This window comes from Schistocerca nitens, chromosome 7 (genome assembly GCF_023898315.1).
Source record: "Schistocerca nitens isolate TAMUIC-IGC-003100 chromosome 7, iqSchNite1.1, whole genome shotgun sequence".
NCBI classification, from domain to species: Eukaryota; Metazoa; Arthropoda; class Insecta; order Orthoptera; family Acrididae; genus Schistocerca; species Schistocerca nitens.
This window is the reverse complement of record NC_064620.1, coordinates 82,175,815-82,196,114: the sequence shown is the minus strand read 5'-3', so window position 1 is coordinate 82,196,114 and position 20,300 is coordinate 82,175,815. Positions and strand designations below refer to the sequence as shown.

General features: G+C 44.1%; 1 protein-coding gene across 1 annotated transcript in view; it reads left to right on the top strand.

The window, feature by feature from the left end:
• LOC126195480 (KH domain-containing, RNA-binding, signal transduction-associated protein 2-like) overlaps positions 1–20,300 on the top strand; it is a 380,097-nt gene that overhangs the window by 277,843 nt on the left and 81,954 nt on the right. The window contains exon 4 of the mRNA XM_049934110.1: positions 4,028–4,174. Coding sequence (XP_049790067.1) covers positions 4,028–4,174 — 147 coding nt within the window. The remainder of the gene's footprint in view (positions 1–4,027; positions 4,175–20,300) is intronic.

Sequence of the window (20,300 nt, the reverse complement as noted above, 5' to 3'; positions counted from 1 at the left end):
CTCTGTGCTGTGGAGCGCCATTCGAATAGTGAAAGCAGGACAATCGCAAACTGTTGTCGCCCGACGGCTTAACATGAATCGATGTCTTGTTTCTCGGATGGGGCAATAGTTTATAGAGACCGAACCTGTATCCCGGAGACAAGAACAGGGCCGACGACGTGTGACATCAGAAAGAGTCGACCATTATTTGGCTGTAAGGGTGCGACGGTAGCTCCGTAGTACTGTATTGCAACTGGCATCTGACCTCGCAGCATCCCCAGGAGGCGTTGTATCGAGGCAAACGGTGTACATAACACTTCAACAGAGTAGCCCATATTGTCGGAGACCTGCTATCTGCTTACCTCTGGCACGTCATTGCAGAAGCGAACGTCTAGAATGGAGCCATTAACATGCCACCTGGACGGTCTAATGGTGGACCAATGTTCTTTTCACAGATGGTTCCGGATTTGGTGTAGAGAGTGATTCCCGACGGATTAGCATCTGGAAAGCACGTGGAACGCGATTTCTGTACCCAAAAACTGTGGAAAGAGACCGATATCGAGGAGGATCCCTAATGTATGGCAGGGGTTATGTGGACAACTCGAACACTTCTTCGTGAACTTGTACGGGTGAACTAGCAAGATTTAACTGCTGTCAGGTACCGTGAGGAGATCTTGGGGTCTCATGCGGGATTGTTGCGAGGTGCTGTTGGCCCAGACATCGTACTGGTTGACGATAATGCTCGGCATCATGGAGCACGCGTGGTTGATGTTTTCTTGGAAACGGAAGATATTGCACGCACGGCGTGGCCGTCTCGATCTCCCGATATGACTCCCATGGAGCACTGATTGGCGACTCCATGGAGTGCTGTGTGCACAACGACCATATATGTTAAATTAAAAGGAAGGTCAGCGTTGGCCATAATATTGATGGTTTATTGATAGAAAAATTGATTTTCAATCACATAGTGATCATCTTCAGTGCTGTGGTGTAAAAACTATACTCATAGACACTGGTATCAAGTTATCAGTAACCAAAACTAAGAAGCGATCACAATAACTCTATTATTATGGTGATCACTTCTCAGTTTTGGTCACTGATAACTTGATACCGGTGTCTATGAGTATAATTTGTACACCACAGCACTGAAGATGAGCACTATGTGATTGAAAATCGCTTTTGCTATCAATAAACCATCAACATTGCGGCCAACGCTGACCTTCCCATGGGGCATGTCTGGGACACATGAGGGAGACGATTTGCATCTCTACAAAATTGTGAGCAGCTCTGCAGGAAGAACATGAGATTGGTGACATCATTCACAGCATGTCCCGTCGATTTCAGGCCTATATTGCTGCCAGAGGTGGTCACATCCTATACTGAGTACATTAACTAGTCGCCAGAATCTGTGTAAAAATTCGTTAAACCGGAAAAAAAGAAGAAGACTTTTTTCTACCGTTATGTATGTTGCAGTTGATTAGGTTCTGTATTCCTTGCAATTTTCTGCTGTACTCTCATCCGTTTCAACTGTTTTGTGGAAAAGTAAACGCAGCCTTGCAAAATTTCTGTTGTATATGACGTAGATGTAGACGCATAGCTCCCAAAGCAGGAAAAATTGTACAACGTAGCAGAAATACACTACTGGCCATTAAAATTGCTACTCCAAGAAGAAACGCAGATGATAAACGTCTATTCATTGGACAAATATATTATACTAGAACTGACATGTGATTACATTTTCACGCAATTTGGGTGCATAAATACTGACAAATCAGTGCCCAGAACAATCATCTCTGACCGTAATAACGGCCTTGATACACTTGGGCATTGAGTAAAACAGAGCTTGGATGGCGTGTACAGGTACAGCTGCCCATGCAGCTTCAACACGATACCTCAGTTCATCAAGAGTAGTGACTGCCGTATTGTGACGAGCCAGTTGCTCGGCCACCATTGACCAGACGTTTTCAATTGGTGAGAGATCTGGAGAATGTGGTGGCAAGGGCAGCAGTCGAACATTTTCTGTATCCAGAAAGACCCGTACAGGACCTGCAACATGCGGTCGTGCATTATCCTGCTGAAATGTAGGGTTTCGCAGAGATCGAATGAAGCGTAGAGCCACGGGTCGCAACACATCTGAAATGTAACGTCCACTGTTCAAAGTGCCATCAATGCGAACAACAGGTGACCGATACGTGTAACCAGTGGCTCGCCATACTATCACATCGGGTGATACGCCAGTATGGCGATGACGAATACACGCTTCCAGTGTGCGTTCACCACGATGTCGCCAAACACGGATGCGACCATCATGATGCTGTAAAGAGAACTAGGATTCATCCGAAAAAAATGACGTTTTACCATTCGTGCACCCAGGTTCGTCTTTGAGTACACCATCGCAGGCGCTCCTGTCTGTGATGCAGCGTCAAGGGTAACCGCAGCCATGGTCTCCGAGCTGATAGTCCATGCTGCTGCAGACGTCGTCGAACTGTTCGTGCAGATGGTTGTTGTCTTGCAGACGTCCCCATCTGTTGACTCAGGGATCGTGACGTGACTGCACGATCCGTTACAGCCATGCGGATAAGATGCCTGTCATCTAGATTGCTAGTGATACGAGGCCGTTGGGATCCAGCACGGCGTTACGTATTACCTTCCTGAAGTCACTGAATCCATATTCTACATCTACATCTACATTTATACTCCGCAAGCCACCCAACGGTGTGTGTGCGGAGGGCACTTTACGTGCCACTATCATTACCTCCCTTTTCTGTTCCAGTCGCGTATGGTTCGCGAGAAGAACGACTGCCGGAAAGCCTCCGTGCGCGCTCGAATCTCTCTAATTTTACATTCGTGATCTCCTCGGGAGGTATAAGTAGGGGGAAGCAATATATTCGGTACATCATCCAGAAACTCACCCTATCGAAACCTGTCGAGCAAGCTACACCGCGATGCAGAGCGCCTCTCTTGCAGAATCTGCCACTTCAGTTTGCTAAACATCTCCTTAACGCTATCACGGTTACCAAGTAACCCTGTGACGAAACGTGCCGCTCTTCTTTGGATCTTCTCTATCTCTTCCGTCAGCCCGATCTGGTACGAATCCCACACTGATGAGCAATACTCAAGTATAGGTCGAACGAGTGTTTTGTAAGCCACCTCCTTTGTTGATGGACTACATTTTCTAAGGAGTCTCCCAATGAATCTCAGCCTGGCACCCGCCTTACCAACTATTAATTTTATACGATCATTCCACTTCAAATCGTTCCGTACGCATACTCCCAGATATTTTACAGAAGTAACTGCTACCAGTGTTCGTTCCGCTATCATGTAATCATACTATAAAGGATCCTTCTTTCTATGTATTCGCAATACATTACATTTGTCTATGTTAAGGGTCAGTTGCCACTCACTGCATCAAGTGCCTATCCGCTGCAGATCTTCCTGCATTTCGCTACAATTTTCTAATGCTGCAACTTCTCTGTATACTGCAGCATATTCTGGTAACAGTCATTGGATCTCGACCAACGCCAGCAGCAATGTCGCGGTACGATAAACCGCAATCGCGATAGGCTACAATCCGACCTTTATCAAAGTCGGAAACGTGATGGTACGCATTTCTCCTCCTTACACGAGGCTTCACAACAACGTTTCACCAGGCAACGCCGGTCAACTGCTGTTTGTGTATGAGAAATCGGTTGGAAACTTTCGTCATGTCAGCCAACATTGTGTGAATGCTCTGAAAAGCTAATCATTTGCATATCACAGCATCTTCTTCCTGTCGGTTAAATTTCGCGTCCTTAGCACGTCATCTCCGTGGTGTAGGAATTTTAATGGGCAGTAGTGCAGTTGGACCTCTCTGTTTGGATATTAAATTTATGTATCAATTCATTTCGGCGTCTCTACTATGTAGCGGTATGTAACGGTGCGGTAGCGCGCCTGGCTGCCTGCCTCGGTCGTGCTCACGAGCTACGCGGCCGCACCTCGCCGCGCGCCCTGCGGCAAGGTCCCCGACCCTGGGTGGCCCACGCGTGAAGCCCGCCTCTGTCTGTTCCAGGAGGAGGAGCTGCGCGCGTCCAGTGACCCGAAGTACGCCCACTTCAACGACGACCTGCACGTCGAGATCACGGCGTTCGCGCCGCCCGCGGAGGCGCACGCGCGCATCGCCTACGCACTCGCCGAGGTCCGCAAGTTCCTCGTGCCGGTGAGTATCAACAGCCGGGGTCGCGCCGGAAGACCCATAGCCGCCAACGCAGTCCCGGGGCTTCACCTGTCTTAACTGTCCACGCATCGACACCGAAGGGTTTCCCGAAAAAGTTCCCGGCAGTGCTGCGTAATAAGTCGAGAGAATATCTTGGAGGACTTTTGGTTACATTCCTAAGCGGATGGATCGGGCCTATTATTATTGTTATTACGAGGGCAGTTCAATAAGTAATGCAACATATTATTTTTTCTCTGCCAATTTTGGTTGAAAAAACCGGAAATTTCTTGTGGAATATTTTGAAACATTCCCGCTTCGTCTCGTATAGTTTCATTAACTTCCGACTGGTGGCAGCCCTGTACGGAGCTGTTAAAATGGCGTCGGTAACGGATGTGCGTTGCAAACAACGGGCAGTGATCGAGTTTCTTTTGGCGGAAAACCAGGGCATCTCAGATATTCATAGGCGCTTGCAGAATGTCTAAGGTGATCTGGCAGTGGACAAAAGCACGGTGAGTCGTTGGGCAAAGCGTGTGTCATCATCGCCGCAAGGTCAAGCAAGACTGTCTGATCTCCCGCGTGCGGGCCGGCCGTGCACAGCTGTGACTCCTGCAATGGCGGAGCGTGCGAACACACTCGTTCGAGATGATCGACGGATCACCATCAAACAACTCAGTGCTCAACTTGACATCTCTGTTGGTAGTGCTGTCACAATTGTTCACCAGTTGGGATATTCAAAGGTTTTTTCCCGCTGGGTCCCTCGTTGTCTAACCGAACACCATAAAGAGCAAAGGAGAACCATCTGTGCGGAACTGCTTGCTCGTCATGTGGCTGAGGGTGACAATTTCTTGTCAAAGATTGTTACAGGCGATGAAACATGGGTTCATCACTTCGAACCTGAAACAAAACGGCAATCAATGGAGTGGCGTCACACCCACTCCCCTACCAAGAAAAAGTTTAAAGCCATACCCTCAGCCGGTAAAGTAATGGTTACAGTCTTCTGGGACGCTGAAGGGGTTATTCTGTTCGATGTCCTTCCCCATGGTCAACCGATCAACTCTGAAGTGTATTGTGCTACTCTTCAGAAATTGAAGAAACGACTTCAGCGTGTTCGTAGGCACAAAAATCTGAACGAACTTCTCCTTCTTCATGACAACGCAAGACCTCACACAAGTCTTCGCACCCGAGAGGAGCTCACAAAACTTCAGTGGACTGTTCTTCCTCATGCACCCTACAGCCCCGATCTCGCACCGTCGGATTTCCATAGGTTTGGCCCAATGAAGGACGCAATCCGTGGGGAGGCACTACGCGGATGATGAAGAAGTTATTGATGCAGTACGACGTTGGCTCCGACATCGACCAGTGGAATGGTACCGTGCAGGCATACAGGCCCTCATTTTAAGGTGGCGTAAGGCCGTAGCATTGAATGGAGATTACGTTGAAAAATAGTGTTGTGTAGCTAAAAGATTGGGGAATAACCTGGTGTATTTCAATGCTGAATAAAACAACCCCTGTTTCAGAAAAAAAATGTGTTGCATTACTTCTTGAACTGCCCTCGTATTATATAAGACCTTAGTCGAAACAAGGCCCCGGGAGTGGACAACATTCCATTAGAACTACTGACAGCCTTGGGAGAGCCAGTCCTGACTAAACTCTACCATCTGGTGAGCAAAATGTATGAGACAGACGAAATACCCCCAGACTTCAAGAAGAATACAATGATTCCAATCCCAAAGAAAGCAGGTGTTGATAGATGTGACAATTACCGAACTATCAGTTTAATAAGTCACGGCTGCAAAATACTAACGCGAATTCTCTACAGACGAATGGATATACTAGTAGAAGCCGACCTCGGGGAAGATCAGTTTGGATTCCGTAGAAATGTTGGAACACGTGAGGCAATACTGACCCAACGACTTATCTTAGAAGAAAGATTAAGGAAAGGCAAACCTAGACTTCTAGCATTTGAAGACTTGGAGAAAGCTTTTGACAATGTTGACTGCCATACTCTCTTTCAAATTATGAAGTTGACAGGGATAAAATACAGGGAGCGAAAGGCTATCTACAATTTGTACAGAAACCAGATGGCAGTTATAAGAGTCGAGGAACATGAAAGGGAAGCAGTGGTTGGGAAGGGAGTGAGACAGGCTTGTAGCCTCTCCCCGATGTTATTCATTCTGTATATTGAGCAAGCAGTAAAGGAAACAAAAGAAAAATTCGGAGGAGGTATTAAAATCCATGGAGAAGAAATAAAAACTTTGAGGTTCGCCGATGACATTGTAATTCTGTCACAGACAGCAAAGGAATTGGAAGCGCAGCTGAACGGAATCGACAGTGTCTTGAGAGGAGGTGAACATCAACAAAAGCAAAACGAGGATAATGGAAAGTAGTCGAATTAAATCGGGTGATGCTGGGGGGGAATTAGATTAGGTAATGAGAGGCTTAAAGTAGTAAATCAGTTTTGCGATTTGGGGAGCAAAGTAACTGATGATGGTCGAAGTAGAGAGGATATAAAACGTAGACTGGCAATAGCAAGGAAAGCATTTCTGAAGAAGAGAAATATGTTAACATCGAGTATAGATTTAAGTGTCAGGAAGCCGTTTCTGAAAGTATTTCTGTGAGGTGTAGCCATGTATGGAAGTGAAACGTGGACGATAAATAGTTTAGACAAGAAGAGAATAGAACTTTCGAAATGTGGTGCTACAGAAGAATGCTGAAGATTAGATGGATAGATCACGTAACTAATGAGGAGGTATTGAATAGAATTGGAGAGAAGAGAAATTTGTGGCAAAACTTGACTAGAAGAAGGGATCGGTTGGTAGGGCATATTCTGGGGCATCAAGGAATCACCAATTTAGTATTGGAGAGCAGCGCGGAGGGTATAAATCGTAGAGGGAGACCAAGAGATGAATACACTAAAAAGATTCAGAAGAATGTAGGTTGCGTAGGTACTGGGAAATGAAAAAGCTTGCACAGGATAGAGTAGCATGGAGAGCTGCATCAAACCAGTCTCTGGACTGAAGACCAGAACAACAACATTCACAATAAAGTGGCTGACAGAGGGATCAATGAACCACCTTCAAGCTGTCTGTCTACCGTTCCACCCTCGAACGGCGCGCAGGAAGAACTACCATTTAAATTTTTCTGTGCGAGCCCTGATTTCTCTTATTTTATCGTGATGACCATTTCTCCCTATGTAGGTGGATTCCATCAGAAGGTTTTCGCAATCGGAGGAAAAAACTGGTGATTGAAATTTCATGAGAAGATCCCGTCGCAATGAAATACGCCTTTGTTTTAATGATTTTCACTCCAATGCACGTAACATGTCTGTGGCACTATCTTCCCTATTTCGCGATAATACAAAACGATCTGCCTTTCTTTGAACTTTTTTGATGTCATCCGTCAGTCCCACCTGATGCGGATCGCACACCGCACAGCAATACTCCGCAATATGGAGGACAAGCGTGGTGTGAGCAGTCTCTTTAGAAGACCTGTTCCACCTTTTAAGTGTTCTGCCAATGAATCGCTGTCTTTGGTTTGCTCTACCCACAACGTTATCTATATGATCGTTCCAATTTAGGTAATTTGTAATTGTAATCCCTAAGTATTTAATGGAATTTACAGCCTTCAGATTTGAGTAACTCATCGCGTAATCGAAATTTAGCGGATTTATTTTAGTATTCATGTGAATAACTTCACACTTTTCTTTATTCAGGGTGAATTGTCACTTTTCGCACCATGCGTAGATCTCATCTAAATCATTTTTCAATTCTTTACAAGACGGTAAATAACGGTATCATCTGCAAACAGTCTAAGAGGTCTACTCAGATTGTAACCTATGTCATTGATAAAGATCAGAAACAATAAAGGCCGGCCGCGGTGGTCTCGCGGTTCTAGGCGCGCAGTCCGGAACCGTGCGACTGCTACGGTCGCAGGTACGAATCCTGCCTCGGGCATGGCTGTGTGTGATGTCCTTAGGTTAGTTACGTTTAAGTAGTTCTAAGTTCTAGGGGACTGATGATCACAGCAGTTGAGTCCCATAGTGTTCAGAGCCATTTTTGAAGAAACAATAAAGGGTTTATAACACTTCCTTGGGGAACGTCGGATATTACTGATGTTTTTCTCGATGACTTTCCGTCTATTACTACGAACTGTGACTGTTCTGACAGGAAGTCACGAACTGAGGTCAACTGAGGCGATACTCCGTAGGCACGCAGTTTGCTTAGAAGACGCTTGTGAGGAACAGTGTCGAAAGCCTTCTGGAAATTAGAAATATGGAGTCAATTTGACATCCCCTGTCATTACTTCATGAGTGTAAAGACCTATTTGTATTTCACATGAACGATATTTTCTGAATCCGTGCTGCCTACGTGTCGATAAATCGTTTTCTTCGAGGTAATTCATAATGTTCGAAGGCAGTATTTGTTCCAAAACCCTACTGCAAATCGACGTTAGTGATGTGGGCCGGCAATTTAGCGGATTAGTTGTATTTCCCTTTTTTGGTATTGTTGTGACTTGAGCAATTTTCCAGTCTTTAGGTACGTATCTAGCTGTGAACAAGTGGTTGGATATAATTTGCTAAAACCGAACAGGAATAACGAAAACTATGAATTTTTAAGTCACGTAGAAAGTCTCGACATTACTAGTAACGTTTTCCTGTTGAAGTTGTTCAAAATTAAATCTGCAGCAATATGGCGTCTGCTTCACTACCGAAGAGATAGACACACATTTTATGGTTTGCATTGGAATTGCTTTACAGGCAGTCACAATCGCCTCTCTCATGTCTCTCACCGTACGTGAGTAGCTTTTAGCGTAGACGGAGTCTATCAAATAGAAGTCTAACGGTGCTAGATCGGGGGATCTTGGCGGAAACTCCGCACTTACTTCCCGGCCTATCCACGACTCAACAAATGTTGCCGCTCGCGTCACGAAGGTAATGTGACGGTGCATCATCTTTTTGAAAAAAAAAATAATCATCATTATCTCCGTACAGTTGGTTAACGGCTGGCCCAATTCATTTCTGCAACATGGTAAGGTACTTTACACCTTTCACTGTTCCTTCGGGAAAGAACGACCTTAAAAGTTCTCTAACAGACATAGCGCGCAACATTGATAACCCAGGTGGGTTAACAGCTTGTTCTTCCGTGTCATGGGGTTATCTGTTGCCCAGGATAGACAGTTTTGGTGACTGTGGTTTCATTCACTTGAAACGTCATATAATCAAAACAAGCAATAACAAGAGTAAACTGTTCATGATAGCAAATCCAGTCACATAATTCGAGGCGCCTAACCGCATCGTTCTCGTTCATCGCTTGAAGCAACTTGGGAATATATGAAGGTAGTATCTGTTCCCGAAAGAACGCCTGTTTGCAGCTAGGGTGTCGATTTAATTATCATTTCTACTTGGGAATGTAAGGTATCCACTTTGCTAGCGTTTAAAAACAGGTAACTCTTGACTTGCTTACACCTGATTCACATGTAGCTTGCCTTAGGGACTTCATTGAGGATCTTGTGAAAGCTTGTACCATTGCACCCACTCCTGTTTCGTCCGCTACCGATTTCTTCCTCCCACACCGTCCCTTCTTCAGGTCACGTACGATTCCTTCCCTCGTAAACCTCTCGCGTGATTTCTTAATTGATACACGTGAGGGTGACGCAGCATCAAACTCTGCCCGCCTGCGTCTCTGCACTTCTTTCATGTTTTCACATTGCAGGTAACACTTTAAAGCCCCTTTCTTTGGTTCGAGGACAGGTTTTTAGCCACATTGTTATTTACCTGCGCCAACGTACTTGCTGCAGAGGTAAACCCGGTTCCCATCCCTCACATCACCGAAGTTAAGAGCTGTCGAGCTTGGCTTGCACTTCGATGGGTAACCGTCCTGGTATATCGAGCGCTTTTGGTGGTGGTGGTGGGGGGGGGGGGGGGTTACAATCAGCCCTTCTGAGGCCAATTGAGGAGCTACTTGACGGAGAAGTAGCGGCTCCGGTCACGAAAACTGACAAAGGTCGGGAAAGTGATGTGCTAACCACATGTCCCTCCATATCCGCATCCAATGACGCCTATCGGCTCAAAATGAGACGGTGGTCGGTCGCTACCATTGCGCCTTGCGAGGCCTGTAAGGACGAAGCTCAGTTTCTTATTTACGTGTAGCTACTGGCAACTGAAAATAAAGTCAAAAGAAAAACAAATGAATGGCTACACACAATAATCACGTCTGCACCATATAATCAAAACTTTATCACGTTATCATTAATGCCTACCCAGTTATTGAAGTTGAAACAGTGTAAATCCCTTTTCGGGAAACCTTGTGTAGCAGATTTTGTGGCCTTTAAAGGACGACCTGTTATGAAAACAATTGCTCTTTTTAAATAACCAAACATGCCTCGGCACGTTTGTACCTGCATAATCAGCCTGAAAACGAGGGAACGTCCATGGGGTCCAGACCAGAAACACAACAACAAAACGAATATTGTGACTGATGGGGTTCAGAAGAGAAATTTGCTTGTACAGGTCCTCAAAACAGCTCTTCAGAAACGTTTTTTGTGGTTCAGTGTACGTTTACACAATGGACGAGCATGCAGATATTACGCAAACAGCTACAAATAATCGAAATATAGTCACTGACCTTCCGGACCTACGGACAGGGTGGTATTATATCTTGTTCCGATATTTCGGCTAATAATCCTAAAGCTATCTGAAAAGTGCGTCCTTGGCTGCGTCAGATGTAACGCTGCCGCGGGCAACGAGAAAAAACATGGAGTTTTAATAATGAGAGGTGTGCCTTATTTATGGGTGCACTACTTGTTCAGACTGTAGTTTAAAGTGGAAAGCAATCACGTTTCATTCGTAAGTCCACTAATTCAAGCGATATTTTGTTTTATATACATAACTTTTTTTGTGCTGTTTACTTTTACTGTAGTGGTTTTATATCTCTCATTTGGCCTTAGATTTCATGCCAGTCCAGCACTAAGAGGTTTGTGGGTGAGTACTGTGAGGAGGAAAGATTGGAAACCGACCAAATTTAGGATAATGTGTTCCCAGCATTTCCGGGAAGAGGACGTAGACCGAACAGCACTTTCGTCCAGCCGTATTAAGGAAAATGTTGGTCTACGAAAGTAATTTTTTCACATCACATCCTCGACTTCTTGATTATCAGGAATGTATAACGGCAGAAAAATTACATTAAACAGGTCGAATAATTCGTATTACTGCATAAAATATGCATTTAAGACCAGAAAAATGTCTGATAATGCCTTCCTGATACTACGTCATTCACGAAAGGACTGAAACATTAAATTTCTAAAACAACTGTTGCTTGCAAACGACAGAAATTAGGAAGGAGAAATACTCGTAGAAAGTAGTCTGATAATGTTTTTGAGCATTTAAGATGGGGTCAAAGCGTTACTTCTGTAGCCCCATCTCCCCTTATTAAACCTCCATGAGACCGACAGTCGTAGATAAAACTTTGTGCGTATATGAGTAAAAAAACGAGCAAGCGCTGAGTGAGCAAGTTGATTATTCTGAAGTTGGATGGAAAGACCTGGAGGGCAAGGCAGCGAAGACTCATAACAATAATTTATTTCTGAGAGAGCAGGCGAGAATTGAGTGGTTGTCACAACTTGTCGAGCTGGAAGTCCTTTTCTCGGTTGAGTTCGTTGTCTGCTAATTGCTTTATAGCACGTGTCAAGGCCACTGAATTACTATACGATGAGGATGTGACCAGTATTTTAAATACAATGTTCAACCACTGCAGATTTCTTGGGATGTAGAAGGCGGGCGTGTCTCAGTTTTTTGATGGACCGTTCTTGTGCGGAGCATATTGTTTGCCCAATGCACCTTTTACCTTACTAAATAAGAATTTTATGTATATCGGCCGTTCGTGAGAGCGTATCACCTCTCACAAATCCCAGAACAGCTGCCACTCTGTCTGGAACCGCAAGACCGCTACGGTCGCAGGTTCGAATCCTGCCTCGGGCATGGATGTTTGTGATGTCCTTAGGTTAGTTCGATTTAACTAGTTCTAGGTTCTAGGGGACTAATGACCTCAGCAGTTGAGTCCCATAGTGCTCAGAGCCATTTGAACCATTTTTGAGCTGCCTCTCTGGCCGGTTGGAGGAACATCACACCCACTTTACACTTCTTCATTATTCTGGTAGTTTTTGGAGAAACATTTCCCACATATGGTAGAAACGTCGTAGTCTTTACATCTCTTTCCTCCTGGAGATGGCTGTAACATTATCAGCCGAAATATCAGAGCAAGAAATAATACTGTTCGGATACACACCTGAAAGCTGACGAAATGTTCTATCCGGCGGGAAAATTTCAAGTAAGGCTATCGCAAAATGTATTTGCGAAAAATTTCCAAAAAAAAGTGTTCAAATGGCTCTGAGCACTATGGGACTCAACTGCTGTGGTCATTAGTCCCCTAGAACTTAGAACTACTTAAACGTAACTAACCTAAGGACATCACACACATCCATGCCCGAGGCAGGATTCGAACCTGCGACCGTAGCAGTCGCACGGTTCCGGACTGCGCGCCTAGAACCGCGAGACCACCGCGGCCGGCGAAAAATTTTCACTCATCCAAATTACGCTTATAGATCTAGTGATTTGTTAGTTCCCCATTCAGACTCACGAAAGAATATACTTGTAGCTGACAAGCTATCGGGATTTCGTAACACAAAGAGGGTCCCACAGCGGATGCTGCGAGTATAGAGTCTTAATGGGAGGTATGCCAGTAGTGTGAGAGTGAGATTGAAATTTACACTGGTCAGTTACCAGATGGCCGAAGTGGTAAAGGAAAACGCTCACTAGAAGCGGTAAATCTGGGTTCGAGTCCCGGTCCGAGACAAATTTACAAACTTTCCCCATTTATTTATTTCAATGTCCGGTAGCAACCGTTGTCTGTCTTTCCTTCGATTCATATTTAAAACATGTTTATATTCTATAAAATCTGAATAAAAGAACATTCTGACGATGGCTCCGAAGTGCTTAAACATATTTAAGCCTTTATAAAGAGCAGGCGAGCCTGAATTAGTCTGCTGCTACAGCTTCAAAACCATACGATGGTTTTAAGAGTTTTTATAATTTTTATTCATGTGATTCTTGTTTGGTTAAGTACATCTTAAGTCATGATCAGTGTAGTTTTATTCAACTACGAAGAGGCCAGTGTGAGTGGAGGGACTGACTGTCTTGGAAAATATTTAAGAGACCAATTTTTATACAAATAGACGCTAACTTGTAAATATTTTGCATCAGTTCTTTCACTCAGGTTGTTAATTTTAATACATGAGAGGATAGCTGATAAACTCATATTATCAATGACGCCCTACATACAACGGGCTCCAGAACAATGTAGACACTCTTTGATATTTAATATCTTTGGAACAAAGTGACATAACATTGCAATTTTTCGCAGCAGAGTTGTCCATAGTTTTCTCAACAGATCATGGCGCCCGTTTTCCAGCAGATGACACTGCGGGAACGAATGAAGTACGATTGTCATTTGAGCAATGCAAGCCCATATTGAAGTGGTACAAGACGTATGGAAACATGATGGAGGTACAAAGACAATGGCGTAATGTATACGGAATATACGGAACTCAGCCACCAACACGTACAATAATTTATCGTATTCGGGATAAATTTGAACCCTGTGGCATAAGGAATGGTCTGGCCGACCGAAAACATCAACAAGTCTGGCTTCCAGCGCTACTGTGGTGCAACATTTTACTAGATCAGCTCAAAAGTCTGTGAAGCAGGGTGCACGTGAAAGCGGTATAAGCTGATAAAGCCTACGAGGAATTCCGAAGTCTGCAAAGTGGAGAGTGTACATTCCATGATCGCTGCACGCTATGAACGAGGAATACACTGGCGAGTGGTTTGAAGGCACGCTTCGCGATGGTGAACGGTTTACAGGGTTGATTGCCTGGCGAGGGGCAATTCAAACTGAACGTTACCGCTAATCGCCACAACAGCGTATACTGAGCCCCAGAAAATTCTCACATACACATGGTGTTCACCGGGTGTTAACGTGTAGTGTGGTATTCCCTAGCGTGGTTTGATAGGCACATTCGTCTTTGAAGGACCTGCAACTGGTGAAGTGTATCTTCATAAGCTGCAGACAAAGATTTTAGCTGGCAATCCGAGAGCTGTTTGAAAATGAAAGATTTTACCTACAACAAGATGATGCTAACGCCTCACCACTATAGACATGTCAGTACCTACGTGGATGAAAGTCCACCAGGACGACAAATAGATCGAAGAGGAGCTGTTGAGTACCCACTACAGTCTCAGAGCTTACGCCTCCTGATTTTTACCTGCGGGTGACCTTGTAAAATCAAGTCCATCAACAGAAGTCAGCTACACTGAACGAGCTACGGGCAACCATCGAGGCCCCCTATGTTGCCATCACTATGGCAACACTGATAGCGCCGGCCGGAGTGGCCGAGCGGTTCTAGGCGCTTCAGTCTGGAACCGCACGACCGCTCCGGTTGCAGGTTCGAATCCTGCCTCGGGCATGGATGTGTGTAATGCCCTTAGCTTTGTTAGGTTTAAGTAGTTCTAAGTTCTAGGGGACTGATGACCCCTGATGTTAAGTTCCATAGTGCTCAGAGCTTTTTGAACCAGTTGAACACTGACAGCCATAGTTTAGTAAACAGTTCAGCGGCATCGACGTTGTTTGCTGCTAATGGGGGTCACTTTGAACACACAAAATAATCTTCCCCCCATGCAAGAATTGTAATGGTATTTAATTTCTTCCATTAATACTGACTATCGAAGAGTGCGTAAATTTCTCTGGTCGTCTCTATATTCGTGACGACATAGCCAGGCTTTGTAAGGAAAATTATTCACATGTGTTCCTGGGCAACCTAAGTACCACATTCGCATGTGAGAACAAAAATCGTTCAAGTCATCATATGTTTATATTCATATAAAGGGGGCCAATGACTTAGCTGTTTGGTATCCTTAATCAGACACCTAGTTTTAGTATTTACAGGTATACCTCACATTTCACGTAGAACTATGAGACGAAAAGTACATATTATTCCATGCAGCCACTCGCTGATAGCATATCAAGACTAAATAAAAGGATATTAAAATCTCTCCGTGAAGGATTTCGTTAATAACATTCCTTCGTCGATGAATTTCATTTCCTCAACAATTTTCCAATAAATCCGTTGTACACTCCTGGAAATGGAAAAAAGAACACATTGACACCGGTGCGTCAGACCCACCATACTTGCTCCGGACACTGCGAGAGAGCTGTACAAGCAACGATCACACGCACGGCACAGCGGACACACCAGGAACCGCGGTGTTGGCCGTCGAATGGCGCTAGCTGCGCAGCAGTTGTGCACCGCCGCCGTCAGTGTCAGCCAGTTTGCCGTGGCATACGGAGCTCCATCGCAGTCTTTAACACTGGTAGCATGCCGCGACAGCGTGGACGTGAACTGTATGTGCAGTTGACGGACTTTGAGCGAGGGCGTATAGTGGGCATGCGGGAGGCCGGGTGGACGTACCGCCGAATTGCTCAACACGTGGGGCGTGAGGTCTCCACAGTACATCGATGTTGTCGCCAGTGGTCGGCGGAAGGTGCACGTGCCCGTCGACCTGGGACCGGACCGCAGCGACGCACGGATGCACGCCAAGACCGTAGGATCCTACGCAGTGCCGTAGGGGACCGCACCGCCACTTCCCAGCAAATTAGGGGCACTGTTGCTCCCGGGGTATCGGCGAGGACCATTCGCAACCGTCTCCATGAAGCTGGGCTACGGTCCCGCACACCGTTAGGCCGTCTTCCGCTCACGCCCCAACATCGTGCAGCCCGCCTCCAGTGGTGTCGCGACAGGCGTGAATGGAGGGACGAATGGAGACGTGTCGTCTTCAGCGATGAGAGTCGCTTCTGCCTTGGTGCCAATGATGGTCGTATGCGTGTTTGGCGCCGTGCAGGTGAGCGCCACAATCAGGACTGCATACGACCGAGGCACACAGGGCCAACACCCGGCATCATGGTGTGGGGAGCGATCTCCTACACTGGCCGTACACCACTGGTGATCGTCGAGGGGACACTGAATAGTGCACGGTACATCCAAACCGTCATCGAACCCATCGTTCTGCAATTCCTAGACCGGCAAGGGAACTTGCTGTTCCAACAGGACAATGCACGTCCGCATGTATCCCGTGCCACCCAACGTGCTCTAGAAGGTGTAAGTCAACTACCCTGGCCAGCAAGATCTCCGGATCTGTCCCCCATTGAGCATGTTTGGGACTGGATGAAGCGTCGTCTCACGCGGTCTGCACGTCCAGCACGAACGCTGGTCCAACTGAGGCGCCAGGTGGAAATGGCATGGCAAGCCGTTCCACAGGACTACATCCAGCATCTCTACGATCGTCTCCATGGGAGAATAGCAGCCTACATTGCTGCGAAAGGTGGATATACACTGTACTAGTGCCGACATTGTGCATGCTCTGTTGCCTGTGTCTATGTGCCTGTGGTTCTGTCAGTGTGATCATGTGATGTATCCGACCCCAGGAATGTGTCAATAAAGTTTCCCCTTCCTGGGACAATGAATTCACGGTGTTCTTATTTGAATTTCCAGGAGTGTAATACAATAGGGGTCTCCAGAGCCGAGATACCGTAGTAGATCTATGAAAATTTTTGCTAAAGTTTCGTAGTTATTTGCCAGAAGAGTTTTCAGAGATAAATCTAGAAACTGTGTCGAAATTTCGAAGGGCCTTGAAGTACCGACGGATCAGTCTGTTTGGTCTCTCAAGTTATTTCCCGCAGATGGGAGTGAAACCTTATTGTCTCGTTTTCCAAATCGACAACGGGGTCTCATTACGGAAGTTACAGAACAAATAGAAGCACTTGACTGTTCATAAGCTGTGCGTAGTTCATTAACCTCTAGGATCACGATATTTTACCCTCCCTCCACCCCCCTCTTACAGATCACAAAATGTTAGTTATTGAACATTTCGAAACTTTCTAGAAATCCAGTGGTTCAGGAATAAATAAATGTGAGTTGCAGACCACGAAGGAATTTACGTTTAGAAAACACAAAAAGCTTCTGCGTTTCATATCAGATCAATATAGCACTATAAACCATGTTGTCTGATACTTGATCGTTCTTAACTTTTGTCGATAAAACACTGTAGTCATGAAAAAATGTGTTTACTGTTCGGTTATCTTGAGAACTTTCTGTGTTATACATAAAGTCACGTTAAAATTTCAGTAATTTGTTGGAGATTTTGAAAGCCTTCAAGAACCTACAATTGCAAAAGTGCGAACAATGTGTTAACTAAAAGAGATTCCGACACGAGGAACGTTGGGTAAATTTAGGAAAAATTTTCAGAAAATAATACCCGTGGTGCTCATGACTTTTAAGGGCAGACTGATGGGCTGCCAAACCCAAATAATCTGTTTCATAAAACAAAATGAGAGATTTGGCTTGAACAACAAGGAAAATTGTAAAATACTTGCAAAATACTATTATCATTTTCTTAATTATCCACAACCAGTCCATAAGCCGGAATTCTCAAGCATTCGTGAAAATCTAGAAAAAGGTTAGCCTCCCACAACCGAAAACATTGAAGAAGTAATTAAGACCTTAGAAGCAATAAAACTAGTGGAGAAGACCATTACAGAAGTGCGTTTGAAATGTATTAACTTTCTAAAGGGGGAGAGCGTACTAAATAATTTTAAGTGTTACAGAGAGCTAAAATTAACGTTTGAAGATATCTGGAAACAAAAAAAAAAAATTGCGGGAGTGAGGAAGTAGACTTGATGTATTCACTACATACGAAGAGCAATGAACAATATGTTAACTGCTGCAGAGGAATTTTCCAAGATGTTAATGAACAGAGTAGAAACAAAACATGTGACAGTCATTTAAATGAATATCAATGTAGCTTTAGTAAGGGCAGATCACGTTCTGTACAAATATTTAACATGAAATTAGTTATTCGCTACAAATTACTGAACTCATAAAATAATGTAGAAATATTTGTTGATATAAAAAAGGTCGTTCACTCTGTTTACAAAAGAACTATAAATAAAATAATCCTGGAAATTAATTTAAACTCTAAATTAACAAATCTAATTCGAGGAACACTTACGGACTCAATATCTAAAGTGAAATTATTGAGGGAAATATCTCAGCCATTCGAATTAACTATGGGTATACAGCCTTTCGTAAAATTTTTTTAATAATGTTTTAGGAAAAACGATTGTAGCTGTGATTGGAAAGATGAATGAATGAGATTTCACCAACAAGACTGGGAAGAGGAAACAGGAATAGTGGAATATACAATTTCGCATTTGCAGATGAGTTCGCTATACCTTCTGAAAACATGAAATTTGCTATCATACAAATGAATCTTTAAGAAGAAACAGCCAGTAGCATCGGCTTTATAATTTCTGTGGACAAAATGAAATTTTTAACAAACATTCTAAGTTCACCTGACTTTCTGATAAATAACGACCATATACGGATGGTTAACGAATTTAAATATCTTTGGGAGATAACTCAAGAAAATAGCTTTGATTGGAAGGGCATATTATCAAACTAAAGACCCTTACATTAAAGAAATGCAAAAGTAAGGCTTAACAGTATCGTAATGAAGTCAGAACGTTTGCAAGGACGTGAATGTCTGGCTTTAAACTATAATTTACAGAAATTAGAAGTACTAGAATGGCGAATCATTAAGAAGGTTGGAAACTACGAAGTACCGGTGAGATTTATCGAAACATAGAAAACATATCAGAAGTAATGGTAAAAGAAGACTGATCTATTTCGGACCTTTATACTGAATGTAAGACAGTAGATTAACCCAAAAGTTCTTCAAATATTATCTGGATAATCAGTGAAGAAGTAGTTCTATCTACGAAAGTAAAATAAAATCTAAGAAAAAAAATAATAATACAGAAGGTGAAGAAACAACAGATAGAGAAACTTTTTGAGAAAAAGACTTGAATATGGAAGGATTCGAAGGTAGGAGAGTGCGAAAAAAAGACTAAAGTGGTCAGAAGACAGGAAGAAAAAACATCTTGAACAGTTGAAAGCCTACTTTTATGGAAAGAAAACAATACCGAATAAGGAACTCAAACTGTCACGTGGCCTTTAGTTGATCCATCTTAATATAAAAACTAAAAACTGTTTTAAAACCCACGGGGATGTACCGAAAAGAAAGTATATTATGAGTCGTTCATTTATGCAGTGGAACTCTTCGCAAAAATAGCCAGAACGTGTAGTGAAAGGAAAGGACTTTTATTTTACGTTTCCATGGTTTACAACATCGTAACGGATTTGCCGCAGTGGGTACACCGGTTCCCGTCAGATCACCGAAGTTAAGCGCTGTCGGGCGTGGACGACAATTGGATGGGTGACCGTCCAGGCCGCCAAAAAAACTACATAACGACTGGGAGAGTGGTGTGCTGACCACACGCCCCTCCTATCCGCATCCTCAGCCGAGGATAACACGGCGGTCGGATGGTTCTCATGGGCCACTTGTGGCCTGAAGACGGAGTGCTTTTGGTTTACAACGTAATAGCAGCGGTCGAATTATGTGTGGAATGCAGGAAAATTATATGCTGTATCACTGTGCGCTGTGTCGTCCTCGAGTTTAGAAAGTAAGGACGTATAATGCGATCACCTTAACAGAGTGTTTATTTACGTAACTATAACAACAGAACTATCAAATATGTTATACAAACATAGTTGCAAAGATAAAGTGCTCAGGACATTAATGTACAACGTCGTGGATCTTCCACACATACAAGATGAAATTCTGTATTAGGCAATGAGATACAATCAGTGGCATTTCATTTCAACCACCAGACACTTTAGTTTCTAAATACTATCCGAAATAGGCGGTTGTAGTTAGAGTTTAGACTTCACACTGCTTGCAAATAATATTCCTAACCAGAATGGGACATCGTTTATTCACTACGAAATATGACGCCAAGAAAAATGTTCCGCTACCCTCTCGCCTAGATAAATAAATACATCTTGAAAATATACTTGGAGACTTGTCTTGCCGACAAAAAATAACTGGAGCATTTTTCTCCGCTGCAAGAACCTCAGGAACACTCGCTCCTTTACGGATAATCCAGCGCCACAGCAACATACA